Below are 24376 nucleotides of genomic sequence, written 5' to 3' on the forward strand. Positions count from 1 at the left end.
GTTTCGGGGAAAACAGAGAGGTCAGTGTCTCAGACACTGGATCTGTCAGCAGTGAAAGTAGTTGCTGAACTTCCCAGGGAGAAAACATCCTGCGACGAGCTTGGATGTCAGTCTGCTCAGCTGTTTCCTGTTTTGGAGTAAAATGTTTTAAACTGCAGCAGACAACATATTTTTCTTTTTCTTCTTTTCTGTCTGTCACCCAGCCAATGGGTGGTTTGTGAGCAACAAAAACTGCCAAGACGGGGTATAGGATATGGCTCTGCTTCTGTGAGACTGATCTAGACAGGATGGGAGGCAATTGCTCTTATATTCACAGCTGCCAATCTCAGATATATCAGGCTTCCTCATGTCAAAGAGAGAACCTGGCTCTCCCTTGCTTGTTGATTTTGTTGGTATAAATACATGCAGAAAAATCTGATTCACTGTAAGGGCTGGAGTAGTAGGAAATGGACAATACTTAAAAGTACATAAAGTTCTGGCCGTTTTCTCCTAGATCCTCAGGAACTTAGAGATATCAGGAATCTTTAAAGGTTCAAAGGGCTGTTTTTATCCTAATATTGAAGAGTTTGAAAAGGTTCATTAAAGGTCTCCAAAAGTATTTGGACCCCTCTAGGAATTCCTGATACTGATGTTCTGGATCTTCTCATAGTGAGAAGCAACAGCCACTGTCCTGACTACAGTATTGGTAGCAGGATAGGCAAATGGCATGGCTGCCTTTTCCTGTCATTGCCAACTTGCTGAATTTTGTCATTTTTATACTTGAGTTTTTCCAACCAAGAGATTTGAATGGAGGTTTCTCATACAAAGGAATAAGCAAAAAAATATCACTAAAGGTATATCTTACAGGAGTAGGCAAAGAACATTTAGCTAAGTTAATTAACTAACAAATTGTGATAAAGTGTTTCAGACAACTCATTTAAAGCAAGCAATACTGAAGTTACACTCTTCCATCTTGGAGTCCACAAGGAGGATATGAATATGATCTCTTATATCTTCACTTATATCCTAAGCTAAGGGTAGTGAGAAATTAAGTGCAAGCACAGCTACAGACAAACTTGCTATTCAGGAGTGCTCATATAATGAGCACAGGTTTAGAAGAGTGGAAACTGAAAAGAGAAGAAACCCAGAGAAGAAAGATTGCTCATAATTTTAATGGCAACCTTAGGAAGTTATGGTTTATTAATTACCTTTCCAGAAGACTTTTTTGCACATTGGAAAAATTTTATCTTAACTTGCAAAAAAAAGGATTCTGAAAGAAAGAGCCATATTTAATAGGCCAGCATTCCCTAGAAGCTGCCTCCAGTATCTCTATATGGGCTAATTTCCCTGCTTGTGCTACCTTCTGTGCAATCTGCAAAGGGGCTGAGGATGGTGACTATGACTCTGGAAGAATCTTCTGAGAAACTCAGCTATATACATTTTAGCAATTGTTCAGCTGCTTTTTGAAAACACCTTTAAAAGGATACTGAGTTGAAAATATGCACCAGTGAGATATAACAATGATTTATTAAAAACAATTGTATAAAAATTCCCTATATCTTTACTTGGAGACACCATATTGTAAATGTTAACATAGGTAGCGGCTATCTGTATATATTAGAAAGGAAGATCAGTATCTCTCTTATAAAACCACACTTTTATACACATGGTCTCTGTGACATAGAAAAAAATTGCAGAATCTCTACTCAGTCCCTAAACAGCCAACAAAAGAAGATGAACACAATGCAGAGGGTTATTGATTTAGATACACTGGCATGCTGTCCTTCCCTGCCTGTCAGAAATTTCTATCTCAATGGAAATAATAAAGAACCTTCACCTATTTAGGGTATTATGTTGAATTCACTAGCAAGCATTGCCTGCTTTTAGGAAGAAACTTTGTATTTCTCATCTTCATAGGTTATGAGAAGCAGGGCAAATTCTCAGTATAAGTGGCAATTGCCATTACCCCTAAAATGTAATCTTACTCTTTCTTGCTTTTCTTGCCCAGTGTAATTTCTTCAAGGTTTCCTGAAATGTGACCTTGATTGTAATCTTCCTAATTATAAAAAAAATATTCCCATTTCAAGGAATTTACCTTCTTGCTAGTGAAAAGCAAATGACTTTGCTAACCTTCACCAGTGAGATGTGGCTATGCAGCACCCAGGACCTCTGGTTAGGTAACACTGCCTAACCGTCACAGCTTGCTGATATTTCCACAATGGAAATGCTAGTAATACTTAGCATTTTGAGATATCCATCTAGTACTGTATGCATGGTTTAAATGTATAATCAATGCTACCTTTGGATGTAAAGTAGTTTCAGTATATCTCCAGACCTAACAAGGGATTACTGTACAGCCAGGAAAGCATTTCCCTGCAATGATGAAATTTGCATTTTACAGCCTTTTGCAGAATTTCATAGATAACAAAAGATTTGCTAAGATACATTCCTAGAAGAGCTTAAAGCCACAACAGAAAGATATCTACCTCTCAATACAAGTTTTTGAGGAGAAATGTACAAACATGCCGTGACAGGTTGAACAGTAAGGAAAAATTTTCACATACTCTGAGCACTTGCTTATCCAGGGATCTCAGAGTGCTTGGTAGATCTGGATTTTGGAAACATTCCTTACTTACTAATGACGTAAAGACAGATAAGGACATTCTTTTTGGACCGTATGTTACATTGTACAACACAATAGAAAAAATGTTAATCTCTGTATTCTTATGCTGAACTGTATCATCTGTATCACAAAAAATCTTTTATCTCAGACAGACCATGTGGGAACCAGCTGTCAACTCTAGAAGTGTAAGCATTTTTGAGATTATATATAATGTGAATACTGCAACAGAATGACAGGGATTTTAATTAAAGTAAGAGGATAAATAACAGGCAGAAAGACAAGTTTACTATCAAATCTTGTGAGATGCTAAAGCCCCCAGCACTCCCACTCAATTAGACTCAATTAGAACATACAACACCCATGTATAAGTCATCCTGTCTAAGAACCAGAATGTAGGTGCAAACAAGCAATACAGCTTATTTCTAAAGAGTGGACTACAATAGAGTGGCTCCTTAAGATTGAGAAGGAATTTGATTAGATTGTGTAAATATACTGAAGGAAAGAAAACAAAAGATAAGTAGGTTATTATTAGCAAATAGAAATGTAGTGGTCAAGAATGTCTTAATATGGCAATAAGTAGGAGCTTTCTAAGTATCAGAATACTCCTTGTCCAAATGCCTTCCAGGTGGAGAAACACATAATTACTGTAAAAGCAGCTGCATAATTTGGCCTGGTTTCCTGAAAGAATGAGTGTAACAAGTCAGAAGATCTTTTTCATGTTTCCAGGTATGCTTACAAGCAGGTAAGAGGCTAGGCTTTCTTAGCAGATTACTGTCATATTCTGAAGTAGCTGTTGTTGGAGGCAAGGATTTCATGCTTCCTCACCATTTCTGCTCATTTTACTACAGGCGTGTAGGGTTGAGGAACAGAAGACTTGCACTTTCTGCCTACAGAAATTATGTGAGAAGACGTGAGGAAGAATAGGAGTAGTTAAATATGGCTTATAGCCCTGGGAGCATGAATAGACCAGACCAAAATCTTCTCCTTGGAAATCAGCGTCACTGAAAGATTTACCAGTCTATACAAGGTAGCCCATGCTCACATTTAACCATTTCAGGAGCTTATCCTCAAAATTTCCTTGTGAAATCTAATTTCCAATTAATCATCAAAACTTAAAATTATGAAGCAGGCACACAACTAATTTTTAATGCCTGAAACCATCATTGTTTGTATTAGTGGATTCTTCTGTTGCCATCATCAGAGATTAAATGCAGATTTACTGAGTTGTACATACCAACTGTTAACCGTATTTCTTCTTCCTGGTTAGCCAAGCCATCATAATAATATAGATCAAATTTCCGCTCTGTTTTCCAGTCACCTTGTAAATCCTTTTCCAAACTAAAAAGCACACTGAAGTGGCTTTCACTGCACACCAACCAAATTGGGTATTTAGGGGTCTTCAAGTAACAACCGACCTAAAGGGAAGATACAAAACAATAGAAAATCATAGGGAGCAGGGGGAGAAACAATTTATTTATTACCGTGCACAAACATTAATGAATACTCATTATACACTGCTGATGAAGCAGATCAGGATAGGTCTGGTAAATCATGGAACATAGCAAGCAAGCATCTAGCCCTGAGGTAGGCAGTTAATGAAATCCAGCTGTAGTAACCTTACAGTAAAAAGATCATATCCCTGATGATCAGAACCAAAAGGAATCCTGCCCTCTGCAATAGCTATAAAACCACAGTGAGTTTAGGTCAGGAATATTACATGAGATCAATGGGAGACCATGCTCTTATGCAACAATACCTGGAAGCCAGGCAGGAGACTTCTTAGGATCTCAGATGACATGACACCCCTGTGTGAGCAACTAAACTGAACTCAAAATCTTTTATTGGATTAAGAATATAATACAATCCCTTCACTTTAGCATATTCTTCTAGCTTCATAGCCCAGACATTTTACATGTTCTCAGGTACTAGAAGAAAGCAACAACAGAAGCACTTGTTTTGATTCACTATTCTTAAAGGTAGCTGTCTTGGCCATATGATCATGAAATGGTTGACTTTAAAATTTTCACTGTAATGAGAAAAAAGGACAGCAAAGTTGCTACACTGGATTTCAGGAGAGTGAACTTTAAGCTATTCAGGGAGCTATTTAGCAGAGTACTAGACGATCGTTGTAGGTCCCTTCCAACTGAAATAAGATTTGAAGTATATTTCTTAAATCTACCAGATGCTTAAAATGTAGGCTACTATAGCAATTCTTTGGATTTGCAATGACTTTTCTCTATATGTGTATTCATTTATCAGTTTAGCCATTTTTCAAATGCTGCTTCACCCCATAGTCTTTAAGGTTCAAGTCTAGCATAGAGTTGAGGCTCATATCTATTATTTGTCATGGAATTTATGGTTTAAAGTAGACATATATATGCTTTAATACCTGAGAGAGTGTATCTATGGTTTTGAAACCTTACATATATATATACTGATATGAGTCATGGAAGTTCTCTGCATCCCCTGAGGTCACTGAATAACTTGTAGTATTTTCTTCACCTCATACTAATGGGTTCTGAGACAGATACCATTCTCCTACTGCATCCTGCTGCTTTAAAACTGCAGTATCAGTTAATGATATTAGTAGCTTCAGTAGTAAATAACAGTAAAAATAGTGACGAGATTGCTTAATGTAACAATTAATTAATGTAGCAAAGAAACCTAATTTCTCTCAGCTAGGATTTTAATATTCAGCTATAATAGATATTTACTGTTAGCTATATTCCTGTCACTGAAGCTGTATAAGTTCAAAATAATACTGTTTTTTCTCCCATTGAATTGTTGGGTTTTGTATCTTTAATAAATCGCTCAGGGAAAATAAAAAACAAAATCAAACTGTTTGCTTTCAGTGGAATGTTTCTGACAACAGCTCTGCTTATTATTCATATAACAGAGAGAATCACTACCATGCAGGATGCTGCGTATAACCATCTTTATCACCAGTTCTGCATATCCCTTGCTAAACAGATATTGCACTGACGGTATGCTACTAATCTGCAGAACAAGGAATGGCAGCCAAGTGTGCAAATATATGCACAGAGAAATATGAGATCAGTTTCTGCCTCCATAATACAGACACATGGATCAAAGAAACTTTGCTAGTTTAGAGGCTCAGGTAGTTTTGAAGAGGTTTGCATAGTAATATGGTGATATAATCTACAGAAATCATCTACTCTATTGCAACTTCTACGTTTACCACTATGGGATTTAAATAATGTCTCAGCATATGCCATGGGTACTAGTGGAAACTGGAAGATTTTTAACAGAAAAAAATCTTGTACATGCTTTCTAGATATAGATTCACAGATACAGCTTCTGCAGCCCATTCCCCAGTTCTTCATTTTGGGCAGACAAGTGCATCAAATATATTGCTAAAACGCAAGAAGCCAACATATATGCTATTTTAATTAAAAATCTAAACAGCATCAAAACTAAGTGATAAGTAGTGTGTGGGATTTTTATTCTTGAGATTTAGAATTTATATCTGAAGTGTTACATGAGTACAAATTCAATTATACTCCCCAATGAGAATTTCTGCTTATATAACAAGTCTCTAGCTAATTAAGTAACTATTCCCTGACTCATTACTTCACTAATATCTATTTATAACAGCCTTTTATAAAACAGCTTTGGGTTTTTATGTAAATTCTCGTCTTAAATTTTTTAGAAGCTCACAAAAATACTCATAACAAGAGTTATCACAAAGGGAAACACACAGATGCAATAAAAGACGGCAAATTAGAGGGATACGGATGAAAAGATTCAGTCTCACATATTTTAATATGCAGATATATCAAAGCCAGAAAGGAACACCCAGTCTTCTAAAATTGTGTTCTTCCTACATATGTCTGATAAAGTAACTTCCAAGCTTCATCAAACAATGTTTGACAAAACAAGATTAGAGAGATACAGCTGTGTTTCAAAGCACACATCCACTCCAATTCTTACACACATGAACAGTCTCATTGAAGTCAGGACAAATTGTTCAGATGAGTAAGGTCTGCAGGAACGTTCTCTAAACATATATAGTTTTCAATTACAATGCTTGCAGAAGAAGGTGAGGACATGAACTTTAAGACAATAATGAGAATCTAAAAACATTTCAGTTCAAATCCTCATCTTTTATAAAAAGCGGGAAGTCTTTGTTTCAGTTACATCAATTATTCTAGGTGAGGATTGGCTGCTGCCTTTAACATCAAGTTGTGTTCCAGCTGTTGGCTGGTCACTGCAGGTCTGCTTCTCAAAACAATTGGCCACTCTGTCCTATTACCATCACCTTCCAGAGGCTTGTGGCTCTCCAGAAACCTCAGAGTATTCCTGCACTCTGGGTGGGAATAGAATGGAATGGGAAAAGGTCAGGCAGCATGGAATGGGTTTTATCCATAAGGTTAAAATTCCTTCATATCTCCATATTTCTTTGTCTAAACTTCCAATAAGGAAATTCTCTCTCCCATTGAATTCCCCAAATCATGTCTAATTTTTTTCTACAAAATATACTATGGAACCATGCTACTGGCAAGGTAAGAACAATCCTCCTTGTGAGGATTCTTCTGCCACCTTCTTGAAGCATCGATTGTTGAGTAGACTGAAAGCGTGCTCTCATTTAACTGGTCCAGCTGGTGAGTGGTGAGCGCTTCTTCAATTGATGGGTCAGGTTGGCTGGTGGTAGTGATCCTGGAATATAACAGGACCTTGAAGCAGAACAGGGAAGAACAAGCATGAACACCAGTTCTGACTTCTCATGAAACCCTTCAAACTCCGAGTGTGTGTTATCCAAAAAGTGCTTGCCAGAGAATGGGGCCCTTCCTTCCAGCTTTTGTATGCTGCCCTGTGAGTGTAATGTTGCCTTTGACTTCCAAAAGCAAATTAGGGATATGTAACTTGAATCTCTTCTATTAAATATTATTTTTGTAAAGGGCTCAACAGCTGTATTTCTTCTTTGCAAACCAAAAATAGAATCCCTTTTGGTTTTTTGAGTTATTTTTTGGGTTTTTTTTTCTGTTTGCAGTAACACAATGCATTAAAAAGTAATAATGCATTACTATTCAAATATTTGTTTTCAAACATGATCATTAACCTTCAGGGAAAAAAAAAAAGTAAGGAGGGGAAGAATGAATTAATGAATTTGGTGTCTTTTCGTGCTGCATGTTTTTAATTCCTATGGAGACTTCACTAACCCTGATTCTCTCCCTTACAAATCTCTTAAGAATGCTCACAAATTTCAGTGACACAATTCTCAACTTCGGAAAATGTCAACCTTTCAAAAGCAAGTACCTTTAAATGGCTCATTTTCAACACTCTGGGTGGTCTTTTTCCACATCTGACTTCAGTGTGCATTTGCACAATAGTGAAATTAAATCTACAGACAAATATTTATTACTGGAGAATTATTCTAAAGTATCTGCCAGAACGAGTTTATGGTACTTCACCATTTTGCTTTTATTTTGTCATTGAACAGGCTATTTTTTGCCATATGTATACCAAAAGAAACAAAAAAGAAATATAATGTAGATACTGTGTTTCTTCATCTCCATTACCTTGAACAGAAACAAACATTAGATTATCACTTCTATACAGTGGCTATGATTTAAAGAAGAAAAGATTATACCAAAGCTAGGGGAGATCACTTTATATGGCTAGTGTGATGCCATTTTTCTCCAGGAGCTTTATTATTACTTAGTGTAATTTCACTTCCTTGCTTGTTGGACTTAGATCATAAATTAGATATTATTTCTTGCTTTATGTTTGCTTGCATGAATACAACAGATGCTTATTTTCCATAGCAATCATACAATACAGTACTGAGACCCATGTGATTCCACAAAGGTCTGGGTTCTGCCAAACTGTGTAATTTCTAATTGTACTGAATCCAGTAGGATTGATAGACAAAAGGATAATTACAAAGCTTTCACAGTTAAAGGCCACAACCTATTGTTTATTCTGTCAATGTTTTTTCCTCATAATTGCAATGACCTTTACTGAATTAATATTAAACAATGTTCCAACAGTGAACGTTGACACTAAAGTGTCAATGGTGTCAAAACAGATATACTTGGATGGGCAAGAACACCACTGATTCAGTTCACCTATTTGACCAGCAGTATTAAAATACCAGGTCAGCCACAATACTATTATATTTGCATCTAGTTAAAGGACACTGTGAGGGTAAAGATAATGCCACTGATGTGTACTTGATTTCAATCAGATTAAGAAAAATAAAACTAATGTTCACAAAGGTTATTATTCAGACTATGCATAACTTAATGACTTAATGCTGTGTGACAGCCTTAGATAATTTCTCTGCAGCTTTGAATCCTTCTTGTTGTAGAAAAGGAAATCTTTCTGATAATGAATGTGGCGGCAGGAGAGGACAGGAGAGAGAAGGGCAACATTAATGAAGAAGAACAGAAAGAAGTGTGCGTTCAACCCTAACTCAGACTCTGCGAAAGCACTGGCTATTGACTAATGTTCTTTTATGCTGCTGTGGCAAGGCAGAAATACGTCAGGGTACTAGGTAGCCTCAGGACCTTTTATTGATCCATGTCCCATTCTGCTGCTTTTTTGGTACATCCCATCAAGTTGGAGAAATGTTGAGAGAGATTCAGACCCTCATTCAGACTTCAGCACTTTGCCATTCCCTTAACAAACATGAAGGACTTTATAATTCACTTCAGTAAATTGCTTTACTGCAATGACAAAGATAGGTCAAGACTCAGTTCACTTAACTCTTCAGCACCTGTTTCTAGGCCCTCTAACTTAGGTTGGCCCCTAGGCTTTGCTGTCTATAAATCAAACAAGGAAAAGATAGGTCTTGCAAAAATTTAGATGCCCCCCTGTTCATAAACTATAAAGGGAGTTGGCTGGACTGAACTAAGCATTTTCAACCTACAAAGACCTAAAATTAGGTGGGATAAATCTGGATCCACATGTAGGTATTTGTAATCTAGAGAGACATGTGGAAAATATTTGACTTTTCATTTTCTATTTTGTCTGTTTGCAAAGCATGCAGAACTCTTTTAAACATGTGGGATTTGTTGTTCTTATTGTCTTGAATAAAATCTTTGTGATTCTATTTTATTTGTAAGGATGTTGACAAGAAATCAATGCCAATATTCCAGCAACAGTGACTGGCCTCTGGGAAAATAACTGTCCATGAATGACTAGGAGGACAATAGGACTTCATTAAAATTTTGGTTTCAGGCTAGAAAGGGAGATGTAAAAACAAGGGATGAAGAACAGACTTTTTAAATGGACAATGCTTTGTCAGCCTTGTTTCAGTTAAATTTGTGTGTATCACATATTTTTGCCCACAGTGGTGATCAAAAATGTCTTGCATAACCAGCAGGGTCCCTTGCCGAATGCATCTACACAGCACAGTATCCACCACATACCCATTATTGAAAAATAAGTGGAAAATTAAAACCAACCATCAGTTTCCATTTTGCATACGCATATTTTTGTTGTTGGTTCCTTAAGCGAGTTGGTTAAAACCCTCTTTCTAAACCTTTCCCTTCTGCAACCCCACCAATGACCTGGCTTGAATGCAGTCCATCTGACTGAGAAAGATGCCTGTTTAGCAGATATATTTCCCAGCAAAAAAAGGTTATAGAAAGGACGTTCCACAGGGCAAACAAACAGGTGAGGTGCCAGAAGACAGAGCATGTGTGCTAGATTTAATAATTCAAGTAGGGCTTGTTATAGTACAAAGTGTGCTGGTCGCATCAAAAGGACCAAAGATAATATTTCCCATCTGTGGAATTTTAATGCATAAATTCTGTTTATTTATGTTTGTCCCTCTTTTTGAAAACAAATTGGAAAAATGAGGATAAATTCTTTGCCAATGCCACATTCTCTCTCCATCTTCAGAACTGCAAAAACTATAAAGCATCAGTCTCTTGAAATGCTGACAGCTCAGGCAGAAACTTGGACACCGTCAGGAATCAGAGTAAGCTGAGTTTGGGAGGTCAGATAATAGTACGTTTAACTACCATAGCAGGGCAGGTTGAAAGCAGGAGAAAATCAGTGAAGACAAAGAAGAATCAGTGATAAGGTTCAAAAGTAACCTTGAATACTTCCACTACTTCACGTACAACAGCACATATCTAAAATGATTTCAAAAAAGCATTTCAGAAAGATGGCCAAATTCATCAGCCAGTACCCTACTTACTTCAGAATAACAGATTCAGAAGACCTATATTCTCTTCCCAGTTTAGCCACTAGCTTATTGGATGACTTGCTGGGATGACACTTTAACTTTTGTTTGTCAGTTACCCCCCTGGAAAATGGTAATGATACTTGCCTCTTTTGTGAAGCACAGACCTATTCACAGGAAATGACACACAAATGTTAGATATTAGTATCATTATTATCATCATTAATAATAATAAAAAAATAGTATCTTCTAAATTTTTCGGATGCGAATGCAGATTATTTTTCTCTTTTGTCACTGCTAGTGTCTTAAGTTATCTGGTATAAATACAAGTAGCATGTGTTTCCATCTCCTTCTATTTTTAACATCACAGTAAGTTTTGAAAACTTTCATCATTCCAGGTTTTTTTCACCTGCAATTTTAATGTGACATATAAGCCAAAAACCCTGACCCAAATGCAGGGACTTTCTCACTCGCAACTGCTATAATTGGCCCTGCCCACTTCTCTGCCTCACCCCTTTCTCCGAGATCTTGTCTCTGCTGCAGAAACGACTCCACTCCCCTGAAACTACTGCTGAACTGCTGCATGCTGCATGCCAGCAAACAGAGGGAAACCTCTGGAAAACCAATTTTACGTGGACTGACCTGATTTTGGAAATGTTGCTATTTCTTTCGGAGCTCTAAAGAGATCCCAGGAAACATAAAATATTAAGTATCTTAGTTAAATATGTAAAATCAGATGGAAATAATATAGCTTAAATATGGGCTTAGCACAAACTAAAGAAATCCAAAGATGTGTAACTTGCCTACCAAAAAGTAGCAGAACTGGACTTTTAGGTTTTTTGCATTCAAATACAGAACTAAACGTTTGCATATGGAATAGACTGAATAAATCCATTTGTCACTGTGACAAAATTTGCAACAAGTAATTACATTACCAAAAACATCCTGAGTATGGTAATATGTTAGGAGTGATGTTTAGACATAACAGTTCCAGACAAATTACATGAAACACACATTTTTCTAATCAGCAAAGATAACACATTCAGCATGATCCAGTGAAAGGGATTAATAGATCAGCAACAGAGGAATTCTTCAGGCAATCACTGGAGAAAAAGGGGCTGATCATATTGTTTTGACTTGTGCTGCTGCCAAAGTTTGACATAAGGATTAATTCAGTTCTCATGCCCTCAAGATATTTTCAACTCAGAAGACATACCAAGGAAATTGTGGATTATATACAAATACTCCACCTAATTAGACAAGAGAGATAAAATGGTATAGAAATCTTTCTCTATGTGGATTTACAGAATGTAGCCTGTAATCTTCCATATCTCTTCTTAAATGCATTTGTAAGTTGGAAGAAATCTAGAGCAGAGCAATAAAAATAAGCGGTGGACAGGATGCGCTGATGAAAAAGGGAGGAACTGTTACATCAGCTTGCAAATGTCTAGCGGATGGGATGAATTGTTTAGGGGCAAGCTGGATTAGAAGTAAATATGATAATCAGAGGAAACTAAGTAAATGAACAGTCAAATTTAATATTAGTATATTTAAAGCACCAACTGTATAGTAGATATTAAAATCTCCATATTTGCAGGTACCTGCAAATCTGTATTTGCACTTTCTCATATTTTAGAGTAGAGATATGTAAGACAAAAGGTAAGATCACAGTTATATGTACAACAATCACCTAATAAATGGACAGCTAAACGGAAAGGCAGGAACTTCATGAATACATATTTTTTAAAGAAAGCTTGCTATATAACAGAACATAAAAATATCCTGAATTATCCCCTGAGAGGTTGGCTGGATATGACCTAAAGGGAATTTTCCAACTCTAATGTCTATGATTCACCATATAGCATTCTCGGGATTTTCTTACTCCTGGAAACAAAAAACCCAAACCAAAACACACAAAAAAAAACCACAACAAACAAAAATGACAATCCTTTTCCATTACTGGTTTCTGTTACCATCCTCAGAGCCACAATGTAACTGGATGCTGACACAACTTACGGAAACACTGAGAGGAAGAAAAGAGTCAATTTGAAAGACTTACAGCCAAATGCTATTCTCAGTTTCATTACCGCAAACTATCAGTGACATTTATCTTTTCTAAATTGTTCTAAACTTATATCTTTGTAACAGAAAGCAGAATCCGTCCTCTCACGCTAAAAAGCCACTGTGGAGACTCCAGTGACTTGAGACCAAAGGCCACCAGAATCTGACTTCTGTCCTAGTCCTAAGGCAGCACTGCAGCAGGAGCTGAGACACACAAACTGAAATGCAGAGAACTTGCAGATGGTCTTAATAAAAAGCAAGACAATTTGCAGCAGATGCCTAACTAATGTAGACTGAAGAAAAAAAAAAAAAGGAAAATACGTCTACTGGAGTTTCTGTAACAGATTAAGTCACTGGCTTGCAAAACAGATCACTGCCTGTGAGTCCAGCTCCTGCAAGAGCACAGTAGTAGAAAAAGCAGACCCCCCTCACTGTATAATTTGTAGAATAAGTGGAAGATGGTGTCTGATTCTCTGAGTAACTTTTTATTTTTAGAGGGAAAATGGGAAAGAAATAGCTCCTGCCTGCACTGACCTAATTTACCATTTTGCTACCTAGATGCCATTTTCCTCACAAGAAAATGAAAAAAATGCTATCATGGTGCATAACCATTTTTGGGGGTTTTTTTTTAGGCTTTAAATGTTACATTGCTCATAGAAAAGAACAAGGAACTTGAACTAGACACAGAAGCTAATTTATTTTTATTCCAGTTTGTTCCAAATTAAATAATCTGTTTTGGATACAATGATATGCTGCCTTGACTGAATTTAAGCCTTGTTATAATCTTGTGAATAAAGGACTTCATTAGTTAAGAATAACAAAAATCATAATCTGTCAGTAGCAGAAAAACATTACTGACTTTAGCCATATGGAAAACAGTTAAAAATCAAGCTTTGCTTTCAGTCACACATTTATATTAGATCAGTACAAACAAATTCTTTGCTAATCACTTTCAAATGTTGGTAGAGGCACTGGCTGCAAATCCAAATGGGACTGTTACAATTATCTAATCTAGCATCTACCACAAGCAAGAGAACTTCAAATAATACCCTTGCATCAAACACAAGACTGCTTGTTTAAGAGCATGTTTTTTGGAAAGATGTCAATCTTGATGACAATGTCTATTGATGGAGAACCACTGAAATCCTTATACAAGGTTTTCCAGAGGTAAATTAATGGCTGTCAAAATTTAAAATGTTTAATCTACCTTTTAATTTTCATGATTACTATAATTAAAATACTAATTTCAAAGACATTAAAAGGACAATTCCCATTATATTGACACGTATTTTAATTGCCTCCCCTCCCCCTTTTTTTAACTGTTAATACAATATGACCACCATTACAGCATAGAGTAGAGGATTCAATCAATCTGGTCCCCCATGACATAGGAAATTGTGGAAAACTAAATTCTTAGGGTGAGTTTCTGCTCCAGATTCAGCTGCTTACATATACATGACTAAGACATGGGTGCCCAAATGTGAGCTAGGTGTCTCAACTCCACTAGATCTCTCTCAGTGGAGATCTAGTGAATACAGTCAAGGGAGACTGTTCAGCTTAGAGCACATAATTATGTTTAGTCTGCTGAGCAGCTTTCAGCCCCACAGACTGCACTGAGCAGTTCCTAGTTCACCTATACAAATCTCTATGGCAGCCACTTAAATACCAGTGTTAGTTTAAGCTGACTCCTTCTTTAGGAGATCAGTTAAAAAATGATACAGGCATGTATGACTTGAGAATCTATAGATCACTCAAGTCATTTACCAAGGGGTGGCAGCAGTAACACAGAACCTTCATCCAGAAGTGTGACCACGCTCTAAAACAAGCACTAGACGCCTCTGAGTGAGCAAATGAATCAAGGCCATAATTTCTTAGCTGATATACTCACTCCAAGCTAATTTAAAATGTAATTGTGTCACTTTTAATTAAAATCAAAATAATAGAAAGCATACCTGACAAACATCATAGTGCTCAAAGAGCGACAGCAAACCAATATCACTGCGGCTTGTGATACCTTTCAAAATTGTGATATTGCCATTTCCAGAGTCCAGCTCTATCACATTGTTGAAAACATTGGACACAGCTTTTCCAGTCAAAAGCAAGTTCACCAATTCCTGTTTGTGACATGTCGAAAAACAAACAAATAAGCAAATCCCAGTAAACATCTTGTCTCTACCAGATATCAGTAGAAGATTAATTCAGGACTAATAGTTACACATGCACCTGACCCTTATTTTTGTGGTGGCTTTAAATTTAGCGTAAGGATTAGGATTGCTTACATTTTTTTTTTCCCCTGAAATTTTAGGTTAAAGTCTACTCCCAAAGTCAAATGAGAAAATATTAGCAGAGTTTTCAGTGTTCAGCTTTCCAGAGGCAGACTGCTCTCAACCTTCTGTTGTTTTTTTAAAAAATTCAAACATTTTGGTGTCCCTTTTGCTCTACAATTAAAGCTACAGCATGAATGATGTAAATTAATAGTCTATACAGTACTATCTGATATTTCTGCATGTGCTTAGTGATGAATTTTCTATGTTGGACAAGATGTGTTAAAAGATTATTTCTTTCTCACTGATTATTCCTGGATGAATTTAAGACTCATTCAGTAAGACATTCACCCATATGGTTTCACATCTGCTCCTCATCACTAATGTACTTACTATAACAGATTGTTGATTACTTCTTCTCCAATTGGACTGGAAATACAGGTGTGTCAGTGTCTAAATACGTGTGAGAGGGTGGAGGGGTGTGCATGTGCCCTTGTGAATGTGTGTAAAGTTTAAGGAGCAGAGATACTAGACGAGTTGTTTGTGTAAGATCCCACAAGGGCAAGCTAGGATGTAACAGCATGTAACAACATCTAGCAGCAGAATGTGCTACAGCAATGAACAAGCTAACTACTAATAAATAACATATGTCAAGAAACATGATGGAAAATAACAAGAATGTTTCCAGAAAAAATAGTCCATATTACCATACCCAAAGACTTGAATAGCAATGGTATTGCCAGTTTGAACTTGATGTATGATTTGAAAAATACTGCACACATTTATAGCCCCATGTTTCTCCTGAAGGACACCCCAAAGTTTATAGGCTCTTCCTGGTGTTTTCAGGACACCTAATCTGCCAGTGATGTTCCACTTGACCTTCTTGACAAATGACTGTGTAATCACAGTCTAAAAGTCTTCTAGCAACAGTAGAAGAGAAGAACATGCACTACGTGTCTTTTAGACACATCTATAAGTCATCAGTATTTCCAGTTTGAGGAGTTTCCCAGCAGTTAGTTGGGAAATGACCATTTACAGAGGAGCTGTACTAGCAGGCATGCAACCCCAGTCACCTTTCCAAAATGGCAGGGAGGAAACACAGTTTGCAGTCTCAGTGGCATCTCAGCACTGAAATCAAGTAAGGAGGATGAAAGAGGTGGATGAGAGAAGTATCAGCACATGCACATATAGGTACAGACACACATGGACCAGAAAACCATGCCAAAAAGCAGAGGCTCTGAAAGCAAAGCTAACGATATGCCAAAACACAAGAAAGAAAAAAGAATAAAGGATGAAAGTTTTTGACATCATGGGGAAAAATGAAAAACATTAGAAATTTAAAATAACAAATGCCATCTCTTTCCAGAGGCCAGTTCACAGTTCTGCACGCAGAGGTTGTATGACATCCCCAAAGACCACATGCTTAACCTACCTGAGTACAATAGCCATGGCTTCCAATCAACCGGTTTGTAAGCACGTCAAAATCATTGCGCACCCTGAAAAGGAGTGGAGAATACAATTAAATTAAGAGTGAAGAACACAAATTTTAATAGTATTCCTTTTTTTTTTTCATTCGACTTAACATTTCTAAGTCTTGAGAAGAAATCCCAAACTGGTTTCCCAACCATAAATATAGTTCTTGATTTTGGAATCCTTTCAAGGTGATTTTTGCATGGACAGTATATATCAGCTAAACCTGTGGCAAGTAAAAGTTGGTTAGAGCTAGACTGAAGAAAATAGCTGTAAAGCCACTGTCACTACTAGTTAAAATTTTAGAAATTAGAACTACTGGACTACTTGTCTTACAGAGTTACAGAGTCACAGAATGGTTGAGGTTGGAAGGGACCACTGGAGGTCACCATGTCTAACCGTCCTGCTCACAGCCACCTAGAGCCAGTTGCCCAGGACCATGTCTTGATGCATTCTGAATGCCTCTAAAGAGGTAGACCTTGCACCCTACCTGGGCAACCTACTCCAGTACTCAGATAAGATGTTCTCACAAATATGTGCATGTATTATTACTATCATTAGTACTTGGAATACACCCACCACAAACTGAAGATTATATAATATATATACTATATGGTCCATGAAAAGAAGAGAATTAAAAACCAAAACAACTCGAGGTCTACGCATTCATAATACTGCTGTGTGGTCGTTTTTTCTACCTTATGATATCAAAATGTCCATGAAACTGCATTATTGATAAATATGGAGTAGCATGTCCCCAAACTAAGTTCCTTCTTGCATAACTACTGGAGTTATTGAATTAGTGATTGGTTAATGACCTAAAAACTGCAACTCTGATAATTTTATCCTGCAGATATAATGTAATTGAAAACATTATTTTACACATCAATAAATGTCTAATACAGCGTTGAGAAAAAACAGCGTACTGTATGCTGGGACAGATATGGCAATAGACTCAATTGGTTAATTCTATGGTTCATAAAAAAGCTATTTCCCTTCAGAATACATTAATCACAATTGTTTTGGCTACATTCTTATTTTGGTATTGTTACAAAGATAGAGAGAATGCCTGAATGATCATCAACCAAAAACTTAGCAATTCTATATACATCTGGCCTTTTCATTCTCATTTGACTTACTTGTAAAATTTTCTATGCACCCAAATATTTATATTTCCAGGCAATTAGCACAATTATTTTTTTAAAGAAATTTTTTTTTTGCGAAAAACTTAAGAGTTGAATTTATCTGGTTAGAGTAAAGCTAGCTAGGAACTTCCCTTCAACATTGCTATACATGGCCTGCTAAAAAAATTGATTTCTTACGTAATAAGCTGGGACATGCCCTGTCTTCATCACAAACTTTACATAATTATGATTTCCTTGCACACCAAGATCAGAATATATGATTTTCAGCTCTAATGATACTTAGAACATTCAAAACATCATAGCCAGTGAATAACAACACCCTTTAAAAAAAAAATTGTTTTAAAGGCAATCATAACAAAGTGCCACAATAATATCTTTTTCTAGTGCGAAATCAAAGAAAAGTCCACAGAAAGAGTGCCTGTGATATGGAAAATTCTCTCATGCAACACTGCAAGGAATGGATGAGGTGATAATAATCTTTGGATTTTGGCCATTTTTTAGTTTTAGAAACAGTTTCATCTTGAAAACGCCATAACCTTGTTTGAAACAAGTAGACTATACAATATGCGTCAGTTAGGGACGATGGGACATACGACAAAGACAATAGGAGGAAGTTCTAATTTCTTCTGTAGGTAAAAACAATATGGGAGTTTAGAGGTGTATCACAGATTTTCAAGAAGAAGAACATCTGCCTTTCAAATCAACTCTGCTAATGAGGAAACAAACATCAGGCATATAGCTACGAGCTTTATACCTATTCTAAATGGCTTTAAGATTATTATTCATACCTGCCAAAGACTAGCTTCTGTGCAGGTGTATTTATTATGTATTAACAAAAGGCAAGTACACTTTATGTATTATAAAAATATCAGATAATGATAATAAGGTGTTTTGTTTTCTCCAGGCTGTGAAGACGTTCATTAATGACGAGCAAATATGAAGCATTTGTGCATTCTGGTGTTCTGGCTCTCAAACAGAACAACAAAACTAATTCATGACTACTACGTCCCCACATGCAATTTTCCACTTATAATTTTTAAATCACTTTAAAGTGGACAATCCCATTAATTTTAAGCCAGGAGACTTGTCAGGGTCCTAGTCATCATCATACAATGAGTTAAAGGCTTGACTCTACTGAATCCCTCCTTCTCAATTTACAGTCCAATGCTCTGCATGCTCCTTTGTCAGAATCATAGGTCAGTAAAAAGACACAACCAAAGAGAACAGTGTTAATGGCAAATATTTCTTCCTGGTGCTACATTATCAATATTTTCCAGTGTCATGGTAATACACAATTGTAACTGGAATGAGCTAAAAATATGGTGAGCGCTGGCACAGAGTGGTGGAGTTTGCCTCACCTGGTAATACTATAAAGTTTGTGGGGAAAAAAAAGCCCACCAACCCCCCCCCCCCAAAACAACCTTTTCAGTCAGAAGGCAAGATACTGATTTTTAAAATCTCCTGGACAAATACTTATTATTCAGCATGTGTTCAAACATGCTTATGCAAAATCTTCAGCAGGAATCATTTCCTGAGTTGATGCATAATCAAAAAACTGTCACTATAATCTGCTAAATTCCAAATCACTCTGTAAGATATCCCAGCTTGATTTTTATTACCAGTTGTAATGTGGGCAATGTGGCTTATGTCTGCACTGAAACCTGGGAGGAAAGAGCTGGAATTCTCTATGCAGTGAGTGAAGCTGTGGCTTCTGCTACAGCTGAAGAACCCTGTTGAGACGAGAGAAAGACAGCAACAAATACACTCAGATTAACACACTTGTCAATGTGTGTAAAGTCATAGTTTCAGCTTTTGTCTGTTTCAGTTTTTGCCCTGGGACCCTTGAATTGCTGAATCCTCCATTCAGCAGTGCTGGGATTACTTAGTCCAGCTTTTCTGATTTCTTGACAAACTGCAGATGTATTTTTATACACTCAGAGAAACTAAATAACTTGGCAAAACTTATCTCCACATAGTTCATTAATTTTGTACTGTTCTTTTTAAAAATATTTATATTTAAATCTTCTTTTATCCCTCCTTAGAGGGTGATCAGGATGAGGTACCTCTATCCTAAGGCTTAGCTGTCTTTTGCTCAGCATGCAACAAACATTTTTTTTTACATTATTACCACATAAAACGAATGTCATTATGGGAAAAAAAAAAAATTATGTGCAATGTGGCTTCTGAACAAGTATCTAAAGCAATGGAGAAATCTCATCATGACAGAAATCAACAAAATACATCTGGTATGAATTATACATATTTTTTCATGGTTCTTAATGCTGCTGGTTTTAGGGCAGGAATGCCTGAAACGGCCTTTCCAAAAAAATATCATTACATATTATAAATCTCATGCTCCTCTCCATGCTCCCGTTGGTGATTCTGTGTTTACCTTCAGCTTTGTTGAAACTGTTAGTTTCAAGTTATAAATAATGCATTTGTTAAGGATGTAAGGTACTGAAGATTTTAACGTTCTGAGCCCGAACTTTGATGGACTGAATTGTCACAGACATACTGCCGTAACTTGCTAACTTCAAGGTAGCCATTATGGTTCTTATTATGAATCTGTCTCATGTTTTAAAATCATTCATCCATTCTGGGACATACAAATTATTAAAAAATAGCCTAAGAGTTTAAGACAGATGGTCAAAAATACCAGAATTAGAAGAAACTGTAATGGCAGTATAAACCTTAGCAATGATGGTAAATGAATAAAATTAATTACAGTGATCTGTATAGACTGTATAGACTGTAAGGTTTTGAAAGTGCATAAATATAAATCAATAATATAAACATTTTGAGCACTGGATGCAACAATATAACACAATCTGTAATCATATGAATGTTTTCTTAGCAAATAATACTGAGATAGAAAATAAGACATTTAAAAAATGTTTCCTACACATTAATTCTCAATTTGCTTCCAGGAAAATTCTTGCCAAGTTTAAATGGAGAAATTCTGAGCATTGAATATTAAATACAAAAGCCACATACAAACTGTAATGCTAGGAATAACTCCAGATTATCAGAATACAAGTTAGTTTGTATCAGTTATTTACCCTAAATATTGTTTGGCTTGATAGGAGAACAAAATAAAACAATATAAAGCAAACAAAAAAATAAAAGGTGCATTCAAGTAAGTGCTAGCTGTTTTACAGTCCTTAACTCTGTGGCTAAGCTGTAATAGAAAATTGGTTACCTCACTTTGTTCATGGCAACAGACAGCTATATTAACAAACACACAATTACAAGTCTACTCCAAAAATAGAATTTGGGTTGGGAGGGAGAAAAACTAGTCTTCAAGCATAAGGATTTTAAATAATGACAATGGGGGTGTGGAAAATGACAGGATGGGTGACTCGCTTATTATGTAAATGTTCCATAATATTTTTTTTTATACTGGCACACTGCAAAGGTTTCAAATGAATGTTCACAAAAGAAGGAAAGAGCCCCTCTGAAAAAAGGGATTCAAACCAGCAAAAGAACTGGCTTCAATCTCTATTGACCATTTTTTCACATACCTGCTAATCTCACAAAGTTCTTAGAATGCACAGATCCTGAGGCAATCATGCACATTTAATTCACATTTAATTCATCAGCTCTGCTGTCACAGGGTGCTAGCACACTATAGGAAGTATTTATATTTCAGAGAAATAGATTTGATGTGAAAAGTGATTAATCTATTGGCATATCCAACCCACTATTTCATTTTTAAAAATAGATTATCTTTCTCATTGACTGTAGCATGTCTTCCTGAGCGCAGCACATTAAGATAATAAACCAGGATCTGCTTAAGCGTGTGACGTTGTGTTTAGCAAATAGCTGAATAGTACACAGTATGACAGTACATTGACTGAAACTTGACAGATTTTTTGTAGTAGAATCATTCTTTCACATTTTTTTGAGTCTTTTTAATAAATATACTTCATGTCCCTAAAATCAAAAGAGTTCATTTCTGGAATGCTTTGATTTCCTGAAGAAAGTTGTAAAAAAAAGATTGGGAAGATGAAAAAGCTAATCAATCACCTAGGGATTGGCTTCTTATCACTGATTTTTTTTTATATCTAAAGATAAGCAAATAAACATCAGCTAATCACTCTGGGCTTCTTCACATTTCTGTACATGGTGAGAAACTGAACCCTGAAGGTAATTTATGTGACTTTGCTTAAATAATTTCAGAGTAGAGGAAAAAATGGTACTGTAAAATGCCATTTTTCTATCTGATGAACATAAAGGGAGCCTGCCAGGACTTGGGTATTACCGTCTAATTGCTATTTACCAGGGACCACTGGACACATAAATCATACTCACAAATATGCTGGCAGTGTAGATAGGCTGAGTTAATTTTTTTTGTTTTAGATTGCAAGCTGAGAAATAAGGTTGCTATAGAAATGACAACACCCTGTAGCCAGTTTTGAAAAGACTCCTCAGTTGGACAAGCCAATTAAAAGCAATGCATGAACATCTGGTTTCAAATAGTCAGTTTGCTATAATTTTTAGCTCAAAGGTAAGAGAACTTGAGCATTTAAATGTAGTAGAATCAGAGGAAGTTCAGATGGTCAGAAGAAACCACTGTCAAGTTACAGAGCAGCTTTCCTATCAGGAGAGACTACACAGATGAGGACCATTTCCCTACAAAAGGAGCAATTGATGAGCTGCAGCGGAAGTTCAAAAACTCCTCAATGGTAAGGAGATGATTAAGGAACATTTACTCACTACTTTTTGTAACATGAATTAGGCAACACTCTGTAGACTTACTGGGCAAGCAGTTCAAGCAAACAAAGGGAAAAATTCTTTCACAAAACACATAACTACATTGGGGAACTCACTGCCACAGGATGTTGTGAAGGCCAAAAGAATTAAAGGGTTCAAAAAGGTTTTAGAAAAATTCATGGAGGATAGGTTCATCAAGGGCTAATAAACTCAGTGGTCCGGATACAACTACCAGTTTAGGAAGTCTCTGAACTCTGAGACTATCGGAAACATGGAGAATATACCAGAAGAATAATTTCTCTATATTCACCCCATTTCTTAGCAGTTTCCTACAGCAACCACAGTTTTCTACTATCAAAGACAGGCTAGTAGGCTAGATGGACCTTTTCTTTGATCCTATATGGACAGTCTTACGGAACTAAGGGGTTAGTAATCTCAGATACTTCTGAGAACAATATTCTGTGTTTATATTAACCATGGTGTAGACTATCTCACACTGGGACAAAGCAGAGTTGCGGAGAGGGGGAAGAAAGGAAGATGATGTTCTCTGCATCTGGCAGGTAAAATCCGCCATCCCAGTTACGCTTTTCCATAGAAAATCACATTTCTTAGCTTCTTTCTTGGCTTTCCATACTTTTCTCAATAGCAGTGCAGCAACCTGAAATCTAGTTACACTTAATCTACTGATTCACAGTCTAAGTTTACTGATACACTTTAATTTTGTGCTAATATTGTTCTTTAAATAAAATAACTTTTCCCAGTCCTTGTTTACTTACAACTGCTACCTTCCCACTTTTTACAAAATAGTTATGTATCCTTTTAAAATTAGTTTTTTAGGCTACAAAATATCAAAAATTTGGGTTTTTTTGTAAGACAGAGTTCTCATTCCCCTGGTCTTCCCCTACGCTTCTTCAGTTTTAACGGCTGACCCCAGTTCGACATGGTATTTCAATGACACATCAGGGCTTTGCACAATCTATTAATATTTCTTCACCTCTTAAAACTTTTAATGCTGACACACCCTAAGAGTAGATCCAATTCTATTTTATAATGAGGGCTTAAAGTCACTATGTGCTCCACTACTGTTCTCAACTCCTCATCCTGCCATTTACTACCTGTGAAACCCCACAGTACAGTAGTGAGTACTCTCTGTTTGCATGACCTTTCGGTTTTTGTCGTCAAAATAAATTCTTTTTTTATTGCCCTCATCGTGAGACTGAGCCAACACTTTTTGTACAACACGATTTATTCTCTCTATTGACAGTGCCTTTTTCAACTTTTGAGTCACCATTACATTTCATTAGCACACCACTCCCTTTTTCCAACTTTACTGTAGGGAACAAAAATTGAGTTTAATCCTGGACTGAGCACTGAGGAATTCCATCGGTAACCCTCCCCACGCTGATAACTCTTTTCAGAGTCCCTTTCTTTCACAATTTTTAAAAGAAGACCTTTTATTTTCACATCAGCAAATAACTTCTCATTTGGTATTAATTAAAATACATATTGGTACTACAACTGCATGCTTTACTGAAGTTCAGATAGAATACATCTATTTCATTTCCCACTTTAAAAAAGCAGCTCTTTCATCAAAGCAAAATATTAGTTCTGTCTTCTATAACTTTCCTTCTGTAAAATCAGACTGCATTCTCTGCCATTTTCTATTTATCTCTGTAGTTACTTACTCTCTTTTCAGAATTTTTCCTAAAGCTTTACAACCTGAAGAGACAGAAACTAAGTTGCTTTGTCTGCTTTTGCACCTTTTTAAAATGTAAGCATTTTTTGCTATTACACAGTTATATGGTGACCTCTATTGTAAAAAGGTATTAAGCATCGTCATTTTTTATATGGCCTGAGATGCCAGTTATTTCAGTATTTGAAGATGAAGAGCACCCACTCCTCCAGACTTACTGCACCAGAGATGCAAGGTTACAGTATGTTTTAACAGGACAAGTAGTATAGTATG

General features: G+C 36.4%; 1 protein-coding gene across 4 annotated transcripts in view; it reads right to left on the reverse strand.

Annotated features, from left to right (window-relative positions):
* Positions 1-24376, reverse strand: part of MINDY4 (MINDY lysine 48 deubiquitinase 4) — a 69914-nt gene that overhangs the window by 6537 nt on the left and 39001 nt on the right. For 3 of the 4 annotated variants that reach the window (XM_061474490.1, XM_061474488.1, XM_061474487.1), the window contains 3 exons: positions 16515-16578; positions 14771-14932; positions 3837-4017 (listed from right to left, as the gene is read on the reverse strand). In XM_061474490.1, coding sequence (XP_061330474.1) covers positions 3837-4017; positions 14771-14932; positions 16515-16578 — 407 coding nt within the window. Of the gene's footprint in view, positions 1-3836; positions 4018-9451; positions 10881-14770; positions 14933-16514; positions 16579-24376 lie in introns of those variants that run through there. The other variant, XM_061474489.1, reaches the window with a different exon arrangement.

Source organism: Pezoporus flaviventris, unplaced genomic scaffold (genome assembly GCF_033815535.1).
Source record: "Pezoporus flaviventris isolate CSIRO_AGI_PZ_B2104156 unplaced genomic scaffold, CSIRO_AGI_Pfla_v1 ptg000079l, whole genome shotgun sequence".
Lineage (NCBI taxonomy): Eukaryota > Metazoa > Chordata > Aves > Psittaciformes > Psittacidae > Pezoporus > Pezoporus flaviventris.